The sequence below is a fragment of the Vulpes lagopus genome, chromosome 5 (genome assembly GCF_018345385.1).
Source record: "Vulpes lagopus strain Blue_001 chromosome 5, ASM1834538v1, whole genome shotgun sequence".
Lineage (NCBI taxonomy): Eukaryota > Metazoa > Chordata > Mammalia > Carnivora > Canidae > Vulpes > Vulpes lagopus.
The window spans coordinates 77,684,155-77,699,614 of NC_054828.1; the positions used below are offsets into that span (position 1 = coordinate 77,684,155).

General features: G+C 41.1%; 1 protein-coding gene across 2 annotated transcripts in view; it reads left to right on the top strand.

Annotated features, from left to right (window-relative positions):
- TBX15 (T-box transcription factor 15) overlaps positions 1-15,460 on the top strand; it is a 110,155-nt gene that overhangs the window by 66,590 nt on the left and 28,105 nt on the right. For both annotated transcript variants that reach the window (XM_041757449.1, XM_041757450.1), the window contains exons 5-6: positions 99-266; positions 12,044-12,108. In XM_041757449.1, the coding sequence (XP_041613383.1) occupies positions 99-266; positions 12,044-12,108 (233 nt within the window). The remainder of the gene's footprint in view (positions 1-98; positions 267-12,043; positions 12,109-15,460) is intronic.

Here is a 15,460-nt window from a genome sequence, read left to right on the forward strand (position 1 = left end):
ATAGTGCTTCTTTCCTGTGGTTGCGTTTGCATGAGAGTTTGAAAAGATGTAGGGACTTTTGAGCAACTCTGGCATAACATGGCCCCTTCTCATTTCAGATCATTCTGCACTCCATGCACAAATACCAGCCTCGGGTTCATGTGATCCGCAAGGATTTCAGCAGTGACCTGTCGCCCACCAAACCTGTCCCTGTTGGGGATGGCGTGAAAACATTCAACTTCCCTGAGACAGTGTTTACCACGGTCACAGCCTACCAAAACCAGCAGGTAAGAGGCTGCCTTTGAGAGTCTCCTGCTGTATCTGCTTTTAAAGGAGCTTCTTCATGCTTTTGATAAGAAATGCTTTGTCCTTCTACATGACACCGAAAAGCTGGAATGAGAGATGCCAGGCTTGCTGTGCAAATGCTATGTTGGTGATGACAAGGCCATGATGCCTAGTAGCAGCTGGTATAGTCTAGATTTAGATCAAAGACAAAATCTTTGACCAGGAGGACTGAATCTCCTAAGTCATTTTCATGTCTCTCTGCACTTGTACCCGTGTTCATGGTCTCTCCTGCAATGTGGCAAACGTTCATTCTTCATCATTTGCAATTCCTTTGCAAGTACCAAGGTTTGATTCATTCCTTCCCTCTTTTCTGCAATTTTCCATGTATCCCTGCATCAGCTACATCAAAGTCATCAAGCCTCTCAAAATCCATTGAAGACCCACTGCTTCCATTTACACTATCAGACTAAATTTACCTCTGTGTGATCACCGACCACACCCTAACATCTGTGTTTTTATGTCAGCAATATGTTCATTCACTCCATAAATGTTTGAGAACTTACAATATTCCAATCTTAATAGAGAAATCGAGCAGATTGACTTATTTCTCCATAAGCAAGAAGAGTTTTAGTTGAGTGAAAGACATGTAAATAAATAATGATAAAACACTGGAATAATTTAATGACAGAGATGTGGACAGGGTGCTTTTGGGTTTAGGGAATGAGGGAAGGTTTCCTGGAAGAGCTGATGCTTTCTCTGATGATAAGACACACATGAGAATTGGCAGACTAATGGGGGAAGTAAGTGGGAGTGAGGTACGGGGAGAGGGAAGAGAGATGCCAAGTCTGGAATTGTTGTGGGCATTCTAGACAATGTTCTTTTCTCAAGGAGGGTAAGTAGATGGACTTACAAGTGATCTCACTTTATGCAATTCTCTGAAAGTTGCATATGCATCTCATTTTTTTTTTTTTGCAAATTACACTGTATTTCATCTTTTGACAATTTGTCTAATTAATAGGATCCTGAGGTGAATACCTTTCTGGAAAGAAGAGTTTTTGCTTGTTTATTTTGCTTGAAAGTCTGCATATTTTGATTTTGGGCCTGCTTGGAGCAAAATGAACTTCTACCACAATATTAAATATCTTTTTGTGTTGGATACTATGCTTGGTGCTCTGACAAAGAAAGAAATAGAGGAAAAATACTCATTTACTAAGTATTTATTGAGTGCTTACTATGTGTCAGGCAGTGAAGGTGAGTGATATAATCTTTGGTTCATATAGTAAGAGTATTTTGATCATTCATACTGCATGTGGATAAAACTCTTTAGATGTTTTCTCCCTAGATGTTGCCTCCAGAGGAACTTGATATACAACAACCCTTTAGTCTGGTAGACAAGTACTATACACTTGTTGGGCTTTCTCAGCAGCTGTAAAGTGTGCCTGATTTTAGGTTTTTCCTTGTGGTTGCCACATTTGATCTAAAGTAGAGAAAGGGTTTTAGTTTGCTTTGGGTAGCATTTAAAAGCTATTGAATCCTCTCAAGCTCCTTAGATAGCAAAATAACAGAGGCCACAGAGGGTCCTTACAGGAATCTTTAATAATCAAGATTTTTAAAGCTCTGAAACAAGATAGTGCAGCAATATAGACATGCCCTTTAGAGCAACTGGAATCTTGAAATTAACTGTGGTTCAAGAGAGGGGGAGCACAACGTTAAGTTTTCTGAATAACTGATTAGATTTTTTCCAAGACACCCAGCCACCATTTTAATTATTAGTTTCTTATGAAAGCAGAGATATGTAACAAATATTGCAATTTTGGAATTTAATTGTAGGGCAAACTAGAACACTGGTGAATGGACATTCCGCTGCCTCACTGAGATCAGTTGTAGAGGTCAAGAGCATCAGTACTATAACCCAAACTGAAACTAGACAGCCACAATTCACTGCGACAATGACAATGAAAGAAGACCAAACATAGCTGCCTGAAATTCCTCTCAATTCCTTTGCCTTCTCTCACAGCATTCCCATGTCTGAGTACATTCTTCTCATATGAATATTTTGTCTTCATCTGAACTGGGGTGGGGGTCTTGGTGGTTTGTTGGGGGCTGGACACCATGATTAAGTTCATAGGATTTGGTAGCAGACATATCTGGTCTCATTTCTGACCTTTCCACTGATGACTTTGAGCAAATTTCTTACCTCCACTCATCAGTGTTTCCTCGTCTGAAAATGTCCTGGCCTCATCGAGTTAGTGATGAGGACTAGATGAGGGAACATGAGTAAAGCCTCTGGCACACACCCAGCATCTGATTACTAGTAGTCAGCCTATGTTGGGAAATTGCTGGGTCTGCACAGGCATGAAGGAGAGTGGGGAGTAGAGGCAATTTTACAAAATAAATTGCTTATTAAGAAGAAAGTGGATCGTTGGGAATCAGAGGACCTGCATTGGCTCTTGAAGGTATTATAATCAATAGGTAACTACTTTTATCTTTCTGTTCTCATGTCGTGTTGGTGAATTCAAGAGAGATGAGTCACGTACACCCAATTCTGCCCAGTTTGATATCAAGATAATGGTTTTTGCCTGTTTCACAAGTCTCCAGTCCCTGAATACATCAATGTACATGATTATTAAACATTCCCTTTGGCTGTAGATATGATTTCATATAACATAATGTCTTCTAGTAAAGCAAAATAACCTCAGGTATTTCCCCCAGGAATCTTGAGGTCTGCATTCTGTTACCTAGCAATCATTTTCAGACTTGTCGTGGAGACGCCGAGTAGTGTAAACTATTCTCTTCTGTGAGCTAGATCACCTACTACCATGTTTTTATTTCCCTCAACTGTCTTGAATGAGAACAATTAACATTTCAGGGCAAAATTATTTACCTCATGTATTTCTTTTTAAAGGAATGGTTAGGAGGCCTAGGAGAGCAAAGAGGAATTGAAATGAAATGTTATCCAGTCTTCCTAAGGAAAGGCAGTGTACTTTCCACAGACAGCAGTAGGCTAGCCCTTTGGAGACCTGAGTTTTCTTTTCTTTTTTTTTTTATAAATTTATTTTTTATTGGTGTTCAATTTGCCAACATATAGAATAGCACCCAGTGCTCATCCCATTAAGCGCCCCCCTCAGTGCCCATCACCCAGTCACCCCCACCCCCTGCCCACCTCCCTTTCTACCACCCCTAGTTCGTTTCCCAGTGTTAGGAGTCTCTCATGTTTTGTCTCCCTTTCTGATATTTTCTGCTCATTTTTTATCCTTTCCCCTTTATTCCCTTTCACTATTTTTTATATTCCCCAAATGAATGAGACCATATAATGTTTGTCCTCCAAGTGACTTATTTCACTCCACATAATACCCTCCAGTTCCATCCACGTCGAAGCAAATGGTGGGTATTTGTCGTTTCTAATGGCTGAGTAATATTCCATTGTATACATAGACCACATCTTCTTTATCCATTAATCTTTTGATGGACACCAAGGCTCCTTCCACAGTTTGGCTATTGTGGACACTGCTGCTATAGACATCGGCGTGCAGGTGTCCCGGCGTTTCACTGCATCTGTATCTTTGAGGTAAATCCCCAGCAGTGCAATTGCTGGGTCATAGGGCAGGTCTATTTTTAACTCTTTGAGAAACCTCCACACTGGAGGCCTGAGTTTTCATCCTAAATGTCCCACTAGCTACCTGTGTCATTCTGAGCAAAGTATTTTCTTTCTGGGCTTTGAGTTCTTCTTCAAGAAAATGAGCAGTTAGCCTGTGTTTTCTAAGTTCTCTGTTAGCTCTGAAATAATAATTTCTTCCTCTTTTTTTTCTTTATTCTTTTTAATGAGTGAGGGTGGAAAACAATTTATTGTTCTCAAGCAGGGGCAGCCAACACACACAAGTGTTGGAAATTATCTGAATGTTCGTGTCAACTCTTTTTTAACCCCCATACCAGTCTAGACCAATAGAGTTGTAGCAAGTTCACATTTGGAATGGTGGGAACTTGGTGTTTTGTTGCTGGTAAGCAAAATATTCCAAGATATTCTATTCATTTGTCACTCCCACTGGTCCTCTCCATTGTTAAAGCCTATGTCTCCTGTTCGCTTCTATCATGACACCCAGGCTGGCTGGACACCTGACTCTCCACACATCCAATGTGCCACCAGACTGTATTGCTTCTACTGATGGAATATTTTTTTCTTTCTAATCTTATTGCTTTTGCCCTTGTTCTGGACCTGCCCTCTCTCCACCTTGGGCTGTTATGACAGCTTCCAACTGAGTCTTATGGTCTTATGAGCCATCACATATAGTCACTGAGGGATGGGTCTTCCTTTTTTATTTTATTTTATTTTTTGGGGATGGGTCTTCCTAAAGCGTAGCTCCAACTGCATCCTTTCCCTGTCAAAAATTGTCAACTCCTCAGTGCTAAAGTAAGTATAGTCCAAGATCCCAAGTCTTTCTATTTTTATTTAAAGATTTTATTTATTTATTCATGAGACACACACACACACACACACACACACACACACACACAGAGAGAGAGAGAGAGAGAGAGAGAGAGAGAGGGAGATTGAGAGAGAGGCAGAGACACAGGCAGAGGGAGAAGCAGGCTTCATGCAGGGAGCCTGATGCAGAACTCGATCTCAGGACTCCAGGATCACGCCCTGGACCGAAGGCAGCACTAAACTGCTGAGCCACCCAGGGATCCCCCCAAGTATTTCTATTAAGGTCCTCTGTAGCTAGCTACCAGCTACATTTCTAGGCTCATTTCCCCGCTAATCTACATCACGTGCCCACAAAAGTTCAGCAATCTAGTGAGAGTTTTACTGTTATTGGCACTTTGTAGCTGCTTTGCTTTTGCGTGTGCTGTTGTCTTTTCAGGAATGAATTTTCAAATTTTTTTTTAATTTATTATTTATGATAGTCACACACAGAGAGAGAGAGAGAGAGAGAGAGGCAGAGACATAGGCAGAGGAAGAAGCAGGCTCCATGCACCGGGAGCCTGATGTGGGATTCGATCCCAGGCCTCCAGGATCATGCCCTGGGCCAAAGGCAAGCGCTAAACCGCTGCGCCACCTAGGGATCCCAGGAATGAATTTTCTGTTCATCTTTATTCATCTAGCTTCCTTCCATTCTTCAAGTTCAGTACAAACACCAACCTTCCTTACATTTTCCTCTACCACATTCCTTACCTTTTCAGCTGTGAATGAGCTTTTCCTCATCAAACTCTACTTCTCTCGTGACCCTGTCCATTCTAAGCTATGTGCCTGCCCAGTCTTCCTCTCAGTATTTTGAGCTTTTTGAGAACAAAACATTGTGCCTCTACAAAACCCAGTTTGACATGGTAGAAAACACCAGGTCGGGAGTTAGGAAACTCAGGGTTTAGATCCACCTCTGCAGCTGATAGAATGTACTGCATCTGACAAATCACTCCACCTCAGAATCCTCATTTACAAATCAATGGTTTACCTCTCAGCTACCAATTTATGGAGAAAAATTTTATAGTCCACTGAGAAATGAAAAAAAATACAGATAATATGCGGGCGTTTTATACCTAAACACTCATTTAAATAGACTGCATTTTATTTTGTCCGTTTTACTTTTTTGATACTAAAATGTCATTTATTTTATGAAATGGTGATGGCAAGAGATGGTAGGTAGATGTAACTCTTTTTGTTTGATAGAATAAGTAACTGGAATATCAATGTTGATCCCTCAGATGTTGGAGGGAGGGAATTAGAATCGCCCTGAAGCCCAGAAACCACTAATTAAGAGGAAGGACTCTTCCATCTGTGTAACTCTAAGGCATTTGTGTCTGTCCCATGGTGCATAGCACAGAATATGTGCTTGGAAAATGACTGCATGAATAATTAGCCAGCATACCTCCACTACCAGTCTCCTTACATATCTGTGGTTCTGCTTCTTTGGACATAAGTAATAGTGAAATGTGAAGAAAGAGTTTCTATTTTCATGAAATATTTTATGCTTTTCTTTCCCCCCTTCCCATTCCTTCCTCCCACCCTTGCTGACTGACCCATAGACTCCCAGGGCTGCTAGCATACTGAAGTTATTATTACTATTATTTGCTCTTGGAGTGCCAACTTGGCAGGCCTAAGGCAGAGAGGAAAGGTATGCCATGCCCAGAATCTCATCGTGGAGAATGAAGTAGTAGAGGTGGGAATAAAGGTGACTCTACACCGAATGCTTTTTCTTGGAAGAAGCTGACGCCAGCCTGTCCTCATGGAATTAGCAGGAAATTTCCATTGCAGAGTCTTTGTCTTTTCTAAGGGGAAAAGGCTGCTGAGCCTTGATTTTTTTTTTTTTCCAAACAGGAAACTAGATTTCAAAAAGACACAGCCCTGTTCTCCTCAGGTAACACAGTCTTATTTCTTGATGAGAATTGGCTACATGAACCAGATAGGAAGTCTGAAACCACAGCCAGGTTTGTGTAAGCAAATCCAATAGGAGTTATGAGCCACTCATTATATCCTAAACTATTGAGCCAGTTGTGCTCTAACTTTCCAATCAAATCAGCACAGAGGTTTTCTATTTTTTTATTTTTTATATGGGCTAAGTTTCTTTTTCTTCCTTGATGAACACCTTTCAAAGAAATATGGTAAAAAAAAAGAATAAGAGAGTGTTAATAAGGGGAGGCATTTTCAGCCTCAGTATTGTAAAATCATACTCAGGATATTGAAGTTTCATTTTCTTTGTAGGTTGTGCTATTTATGTCTACACTGTGCACTGTGATGTATACCTCATTTATTAACTGCCTGCATGTTACTAGGCAAAAAGTCAGTGAAAATGATTAAAACCAAAGGTGGCAAGCCAGCAACCACCTCTTCATGTGCTATGGTCTTCTATGATGCAGACTATACAAATCAGTATGTGAATTAAGTCAATTGGAAAAGGACAAACATTATATGGTCTCATTCATTTGGGGAATATAAAAATTAGTGAAAGAGAATAAAGGGAAAGGAGAGAAAATGAGTGAAAATATCAGTGTGAGGGTGACAAAACATGAGAGGTGCCTAACTCTGGGAAATGAGCAAGGGGTAGTAGAAGGGGAAGTGGGTGGGGGGTTGGGGTGACTGGGTGATGGACAATGAGGGGGGGCACTTGGTGGGATGAGCATTGGGTGTAATGCTATATGTTGGTGAATTGAATTCGAATAAAAAAATAAAAAAAAAAATAACAAAAATGCAAAAAACCCGACAAAAAAACTGTAAGGTTATGGAAATCAAATCAGTGAAGAAAAATGCTCCCCCAACCTCTGTACTTTCCATGTCTCCTCATTATCCTTGGAGTAAGTTTGAACATGACCACTTGTAGAATAACTTTAGCTGCATGGGCAGTTACTAATAGACCTTGTTCTGCTTAGTAGGACACTTGAGACTTCTGTCTATATAATGCTGCAGTGAAAGCAGATAGGGTCAAGGGAGTTGTCTGGTCTGTATTTTCCAAGGCATGTTATGGCTTTGGGACTGGTGATCCCTGTTTCCCACATTATTCATTCATGCACTCACCACTCATTCACTCACTGAACAAATATTCATTGAGCACAGGTAGCATGTCATGTTAGGCTCTTAGTAAAATGGTATAGGAAATAGACATGGTTCTTACCTGAAAGCATCCTATTTTGGAGGGATGATCAAGAAAGATCTCTCTCAGGAGGTAACATTTAGACTGAGACTTAGGATGAGGCATCAGCTATGTGAAGAGTGCAGAAAAGAACATTTTTGTTCAGGGGTAGAGTGAGTGTGAGCGACCTGAGCAGGGAAAGAGTTTGACACACTGTAGCCTGAGAGCATCTGAGTTTGGTGGGAAACTGGGAGCCAGGTGTAGAGGAGCATGGGTGGGGGTGGAGAGGTAGGCTGGGGCCATGCTGGCTCTGCAAGGCCAGCCAGGGAGTTTGGGTTGAGTTTTGAGTAGAGTGATAGTCACTGATGAGAATGATGTGGTCCATATTTGTGTTAACAAAGATCACTTTGGTTGCTGTGTAGAGAAGAGACCAGACAGGGACAAAAGTGGAAGAAGAGAGATTAGTCCAAAGGTTATATAGAGTAGTTGAGTGAAAAGATGACTGTGTTCTGGTCAAAAGTGGGGAGATGGAGGCTGACAGCCATATTTGGGTCTAATTGATACACACAACTGTGGAGTAGGAATGAAAATGAACTATTCAAATGAGCCTCCTACACTACTCCAGATCCAGATGGCCTCTAGATGTGTCGTGTGTGCATAGGGCAGAGGTAGTGGGGGTTATGAGTCCTCATGTGGTTTCTTGTGGGTCCCTCTGCTGTGGGCCTCACTGGCCCTTGCTGGAGACCGTCATGTCTGGTCTGGGCCTTGGGTTCCTTGTGTGGACATGCTCTACTGATAGAGGATGGCTGAGCTTGTACTTTTGTGTCTTTGCCTCACCTGGGCCTCCTGGACCTCCCTGGATGGCTCAGCCTCACCTCAGGGCTCATGGTGAGGCTCAGGACCTCACCTAGGTCCTCTGTTGGGCTCCTGCCTGGGCTGTAGCACTTCTGTGTTAAGGTCACCCTGGCTTCCCTGTCATGGGATGTGAGGACTTCTAAGTCCCTGACCTACCACAGAAGGGTGGTAGGAGGCCTGGAGATGCTAACCTGGTCCTCTTCCTGATTCTTCAGACCAGGCAGCATTTTTACTTTGATGCAGCCAGCCCTGTGTGTGTGCGGAGGTTGCCCTGCCAGTCTTCCTCTGAAGCTCACCACCTGCACCCCTCGATCTTTGTTTGAGTGGGGAGCTAAGGCACATGTAAATCTACCGGCTTGCTTCTCTTTCATCTGTTTCCTCTTTTTTTTTTTTTTCATACTCCAGCTGGGGTGGAAGGGGAAGCTTTTTTTACTTCTTGTCCCATTTGATAAGCATTCACCTTATGTTACATCCTTATCTTCCAGAGGACAGCAAGCTTTGTGACCTGCTGTCCTTTGTGACCACTGTCATTTGCATCCTTTTCTATGCTATATGACATACTCTTGTAAGATCTGAGGCTACCAGGCTAGCTCTTTTTTTTTTTTAAGATTTTATTTATTTATTCATGATAGACACAGAAAGAGAGAGAGAGGGGCAGAGACACAGGCAGAAGGAGAAGCAGGCTCCATGCTGGGAGCCCAACACAGGACTCGATCCCGGGGCTCCAGGATCACGCCTTGGGCCAAAGGCAGGCACTAAACCGCTGAGCCATCCAGGGATCCCCCCAGGCTAGCTCTTGATATGGGAATCATGAGACTATGGATTATCAAGGTTGAAAATATATTGGTTTATTCCTCCAAATTATTGTCCTTGTTACCCTTGGTATTGGTAGACATAGGCAAAGTTGTCAGCGGGAGCATCAACTGGGGTGGTAGTTTGGTTTACATTGTTTGAATTGCTATCTTCTGCCTCTAGACTTTATAAATGATTAAGCAGGGCAGTGAAAGCTTTCTGGGATATGGCCTTGGGGCAACCTCTCTGGCTCTGTTCCGCTGACCCTGCACTCTGGCCAGATTGGACTCTAGTGCTTCTCTGGCGCACTTCATTCCTTCATGCTTCTCTACTTCAATGCTCTGGCTTACGTAGGACATGTCTTATGACATGCTTCACTGTTCCTTTCTCCCCTTTTTTCATTTTTCATTAAAGTCCTGCACATCCTTCAAGGCCTGGGTCATGTGCTATCTCTAAGGTGAAACCTCAGAGCCCTTCAACTTGGGACTCATCACTACTTCCCCTTAAGCTCTCACGGCACTTTGCCTTCCTTGCAAACCTTACCACTTTCTGTTTTGTGTTAGTGTATATGTTTACTTTTTTCTTCTATATTATAAGCTTCTGGGGTGGGGGGAACCAGACAATACACAGCCATATATGGACTATATATCACTGTCACCTGTGCCTCCTGTCACCTGGCTTTGTACATAAAGGTACTTGATAATAAATAAATAATGAGTATGCAACCACACTACATGAAGCTCTCTAAATCTCCATTAAAAGCTTTGAAACAAGTATAGAGGTGCTGTTTTTCCTAACATTTGGTGGCACTTTTCTATTAAGTCTTCACACAGAGTTCTTGGCCAGAGATAGACTGAGCTGTGGGAAGCAGATTTGCAATCTTTTCTCCCAGATCCATGAAATAGAATGTCATTTTATTTACAGGGGTCTGTGGAGGCCCCCAAAACATGGCAGCACAATCATATATCAGAAAACCCTATCGTAAATGAGCTGGACAGGATAAGTCAACTTGAAAGAGAAAATAAAATATTATAACCCCAACTTGAAAAGAAAATATGGTGTGCAGTTTATTGCTGTGGATTATGGAGGAAAAAAGAAAGAATTTTAAGTCAGAAACAGAAAAGCAGTGACAGTCTTTAAACTCAATACAATATTCACAGGGCAGACACTAGACTTTAGAAAGCCAAGGCCTGAAGGCTCCTGCTCTGGTCTATAAAATAGATGTAAAATTGCTCTTGCTACATTATTAGTGCTACATTATTAGTGTACCATTCTCGAGGCAAGGAATGTTTTTAGGGGGAAAAAAAAACAACTTTGGTACTTTCAAGTCAAAGTCTGTTGGTCAGAATCTCACATTGCATTTTAAAGACCTTTAAAGATTGTGGCTTTGGGCAATTCCACTCTGACACAGTGAGATGGGAGAGGCACTCAGAAAGATCTGCAACATAAGAAATAACTTTAGCTGCCCTGACATGATAAGTTCTGCAATGATCAGAAATGGAAAGGTGGTCTTCAGTAATGAGATTCCCTTCTTTCTACAATTCCCTTCCATTGAAGTGCTTTGCCTCCTTTCCTATACTCCCTCACCCCAACCCTGACGCCTCTGTTGCTTGAAGATAGTGAATCATTAACAGCTGGTTTAGACACAAAAATATCAAAAATGCCTCCCATGACCAAGGCTGAAAGGGGAAACATAAGAGCACATGTGGAATTTGTTGGTCAGGCTTGTTTTATTCTGGGGGCATGAGGGTGATGGGTAGGACCCTCGCCGAGTTTGAGGGGGACAATGAGATGTGGTAGAGAGGGGCTTATGTGCTGAGCGGATGTTGAAGCAGAATGACCCCCGAGGACTCATCCCACCTGGCTCACACAGTTGTTTGTGCCTTCTGATTTGCTTGTGAGCCTTGGAGACTGGTGTAGCCTGCCCCATTGAGTCCCTTGTTTATAGATTTTTCTTGGGGTGCAAGCTTGATAAAAGTGTAGCTACTTTTTGTGTCTTTTACAAGACCATTTTTGGTCATTAAATGAACAATCTCTAGGGGCAGAGAAAGGACAAATAAAGTGAAATGGGAAGGGCAGTCAATTATATGTTTCTCTCAGGCTGAGGTAGGTTGTCTGGTGGCCTGATGCCATTGGATTGGACTGACTGAATCCATTTGTTCATTATTCACTCACTCGTTCACTCATTCATTCACTCAACAAGTGCTTTTCAAGTGCTTCCTATATGTCCTGTATCAAGGACTTGACCATTGCCCAGTTTTCTATTTCCATGCCTTTGTCTAGGCAAGTGATTTATCACCTTTTCTGGGGGCAAGAAAGGTGAGCAGAGGAGAGTTTACAGTCACATACTGGGAAGACCTTGGTTTTTAAGGAGAAGTGGGTCAGGTGGGTCAGACATCTGTGTGCCAGGCCCAAGTCCTATATCAACTTACATTTAAATCTCAGACTTAAAGGAAACTAAATAAAAACAACAGCTGTTACTTACAGCGTGATTTTTTTGCTAACTTTCTAGGAGTTACCAAAAAAGAAATCAGTTAATGTAAACACAATTTATGCTCTTTGTTTGTTTCTAGATCACCAGATTAAAAATTGATCGAAACCCCTTTGCTAAAGGATTCAGAGATTCTGGAAGAAACAGGTAAGAATAATCGGGAAATAGACTCACCAACATTTCTCTGCTGTGTGACATTATTCCCACCCCTTTGGTGGCTTTTGACTCCTGCTTTTCCGGGAACACTGGCACACTGTGCCTCTGTGCTGACTCAGGCAAAGAGAGATGGCAAGCTGATCTGGGAATCAAAACACCAATCCTCCAAAGGTTGAGTTTTCCAATTTTTGTTAACACACTGTACATCACCAGATTGGATCCCTCATGGTGGTTTTCTCCCTGCATCATGCTAGGTAATCCAGGCACTTAAACCACATTTTCTGGTGATTTATGATCATTGAAAGATTGCTACTTTTTCTGATGAGTACTATAGGTGGCAGCAGCACCTACTACAGTGGTATCTCATTTATTTTGTATTATCAGGAAACAAGGAAGTGTGAACAAATAAAAATTATCAGAAAATTATTACCTTTAAGAGCTAAAAACTTTGTTTAAAAATTAACCATTTTTCTCCTAAGAAATGTCCCCAAAATATGTTGCCTGCCTTAGTAAAGACAGTGTATAGAACATGACCTTTCTTGATGCCTCAGCATCATCATTAGGATTAGATTGTCACATGGGGAAACTCTTAGGAACTGCTGATGTTTGCAGAACTATTTGCACTTATTGTAAATGGTCTTAGCGGCTGTGGCATTTTTCTCACTAATTCTGCTTCTCTCTAAATTCTTTCTTTCCCACCCTTCCTATATAAAATCAGAATCTGTTATCCAGAGAGCTAGGGGAGAACTGAAATTCTCAGAGAGCACAGATCTATCTAAGGTTAGTCAGTCAAAAAAATTTCATTTTATATAAACTATACTGAAACCACAAATGTGACACGTGTGTGTTGTAAAGTGTGTAGGCTTTGCAGTTAACTATTTACGTTAGTGTTCAGACATTTTCTCCCTTTGGGGGTATTTCTTTACATCTGAATGACAGAGACTGTCTGGAGTTACCTTTGTTTTTTTTTTTCTGCAAGAGTTTTCAAATAAACTATGTAGTATCATATTTAGAATCACTTCATGAACTATATAGCACATTCTATTTGAATCCAGATTTATGCTAAAAATTCTCTGTAGTGACCATTTCCTTTACAAAATGATGTATGGAAGCACTTTTTAAAAAAAGATTATCTATTTGAGAGGGTGAGAGAAAGTGAGGACAGGGAGGGGCAGAGGGAGAGGGAGAAGGAGAGAGAAATTTTAGCAGACTCTTCGCTGAGCTCAGAGCCCAATGCGGGGCTTGATCTTACGACTCTGAGAGCATAACCTGAGCTGAAACCAAAGGTCAGGTACTTAAGTGATTGTACGCACCACCCAGGACCCCTGGAAGCACTGCTTTTTTTTTTTTAATTTATTTATTTTTAAAATTCCAGTATAACTAGTGTACAATGTTATATTAGTTTCAGGTGTTGAATATAGTGATTCAGCAGTTCTATATATCACTCAGTGCTCATCGAGATAAATGTACTCTTAATCCCCTAAGGAAGCACTTCTTTATGAAGCTCTTAGGATTCATTTAAAATACACTTAGATTGCTATAAAATTTTATTTACCTCAGAATTTCTTAAGGTTACATCTATTGAGTAAAGTAAAATTGACCTAAACTTCTAGTTTGAAGATGACAAAATTGAATAATGTGTCATAGATCAAGCAACTGGTTAGTTGTGTGGCCACACTAGAACTCAGGCATGAGAACTCCAAGGCCAAATGCTTCCCTCTTCAGTGAAGACCTTTGTCTTCAAAATTCAGCCAGTGAGGGATGTGTACTTATTCTTTCCATTTGAGACAGTTCTCTCCTGCCAGTTATTTATATTCCGTGTTCAGGACTTGCCTTTGAACTGTTTCCTGTCGCTTTCTTTTCAGGGCTCTGCATTTTAGGCTTGCTTGCTTTCTTTCTTTCCTTTTTCTTTTTTTTCTTTTTCTTTTTCTTTTTCTTTTCTTTCTTTCTTTTCTTTTCTTTTTTCTTTTTTTTCTTTTTCTTTTTTTTCATTCTAGGCTTATCAAGGACCTTGCTAGTAGTAATGGTGTGCTCAGTAGAAGATGGCCTTTGATAAAGAAGCCTCTAGGGTATTTAAAATCCATTAGCTTGGAGTCCATGGGTGGATTCCAGGGGTTTTGTGAGTTCCCTGAAATTATAAGGAAAAATGTGTGTGCATGAGCAGGTGTGCATTTTTCTGGGGAAAGGTCTATAGTTTTCAACAGGTTTTTGAAAAGTTCCATGTCCAAAAGTTAAGAATTTCTGTCCCAGACACAGTTAGGGTCAACCTTAATGACTTTAGTCATTCAACTATTTTCTTTCTTTGCTTCTGTCTCCTCAGTGACATTGAGTATTTATTTTCTTCTTGGCACTCCAAAGATTGTTTTGATTATTTTCTTTGCTTTTTTCTTCCATTGGAGTCCTTGTTTTTCAGAGGCATGACCCAGAACAGAAAATTGAAAAAGATAGACTGTATTGACCAGTTTTGGAGCTATGCTCTGAGAACTGGAGCCACACTTTAATCTTGAGAATAAGTGCATGTATCTTGAAGCATTTGACTCTGGTTGGGAAGTTGTGGTGACAACTTGGTTCAAGTCCTGGGGTCCTCCTGTCCCCTCACTGAGCTAGAAGGAACCTTGACATTTGTCCTGGGTCTGCTTTGGGGCTGGTGAATGTCTTCCTGCTCAGGACAGACAGTTATTTGTTTGTCCTGCCTGGTGGGCTACTCTTCTTTGTAAGGACTCCAGGAAAGCAGAGGTATGGATCCTCACTAGCCCGTTGCAATGCCTTATTTATTTATTTTTCTGGTATTGTGGTGATTTTTCATTATGATGCCCCATTAAAAGCTGTAGGCTACTTTAAGTAACGTTAGTAATGATAGAAATTATCTGTGATTGAACATTTACACTCTTCTAGACCTTTTATTTAGTCTATTTTTTTCTAATCTTTAAAATGACCCATATTTTACAAATGAAGAAACCAAGGCTCAGAGAGCCTAAGCAACTTCCCTAGTATCATACAGCAAAGCTGGAGCACAGAATAACTCCCAGGTCTACCTGACCTCGAAGTCTGTGAACTTTGAGCTCTACCATGTTAACAGTTTAAACTTGACTTATCTTCAACAGGTATGGAGACTAGAACTCTTCCTCTAAAAACCCATCATTTACTTAGAGATACTACTCAAGTACTCAGAACCTTCACTTTTCCAAATAAAACAACCTGTACATTCTCCACCTATCTCTGTAGACTTCCCCATGGCTTTGTCATCTGCCTGCTATACCCTCTATAAACAAGGGGTTCCCTAGCAGAGGGCAGGAAGTCAGGCTGATCTTCCCTAGCAGTTGAAACTGTGACATAATGACCC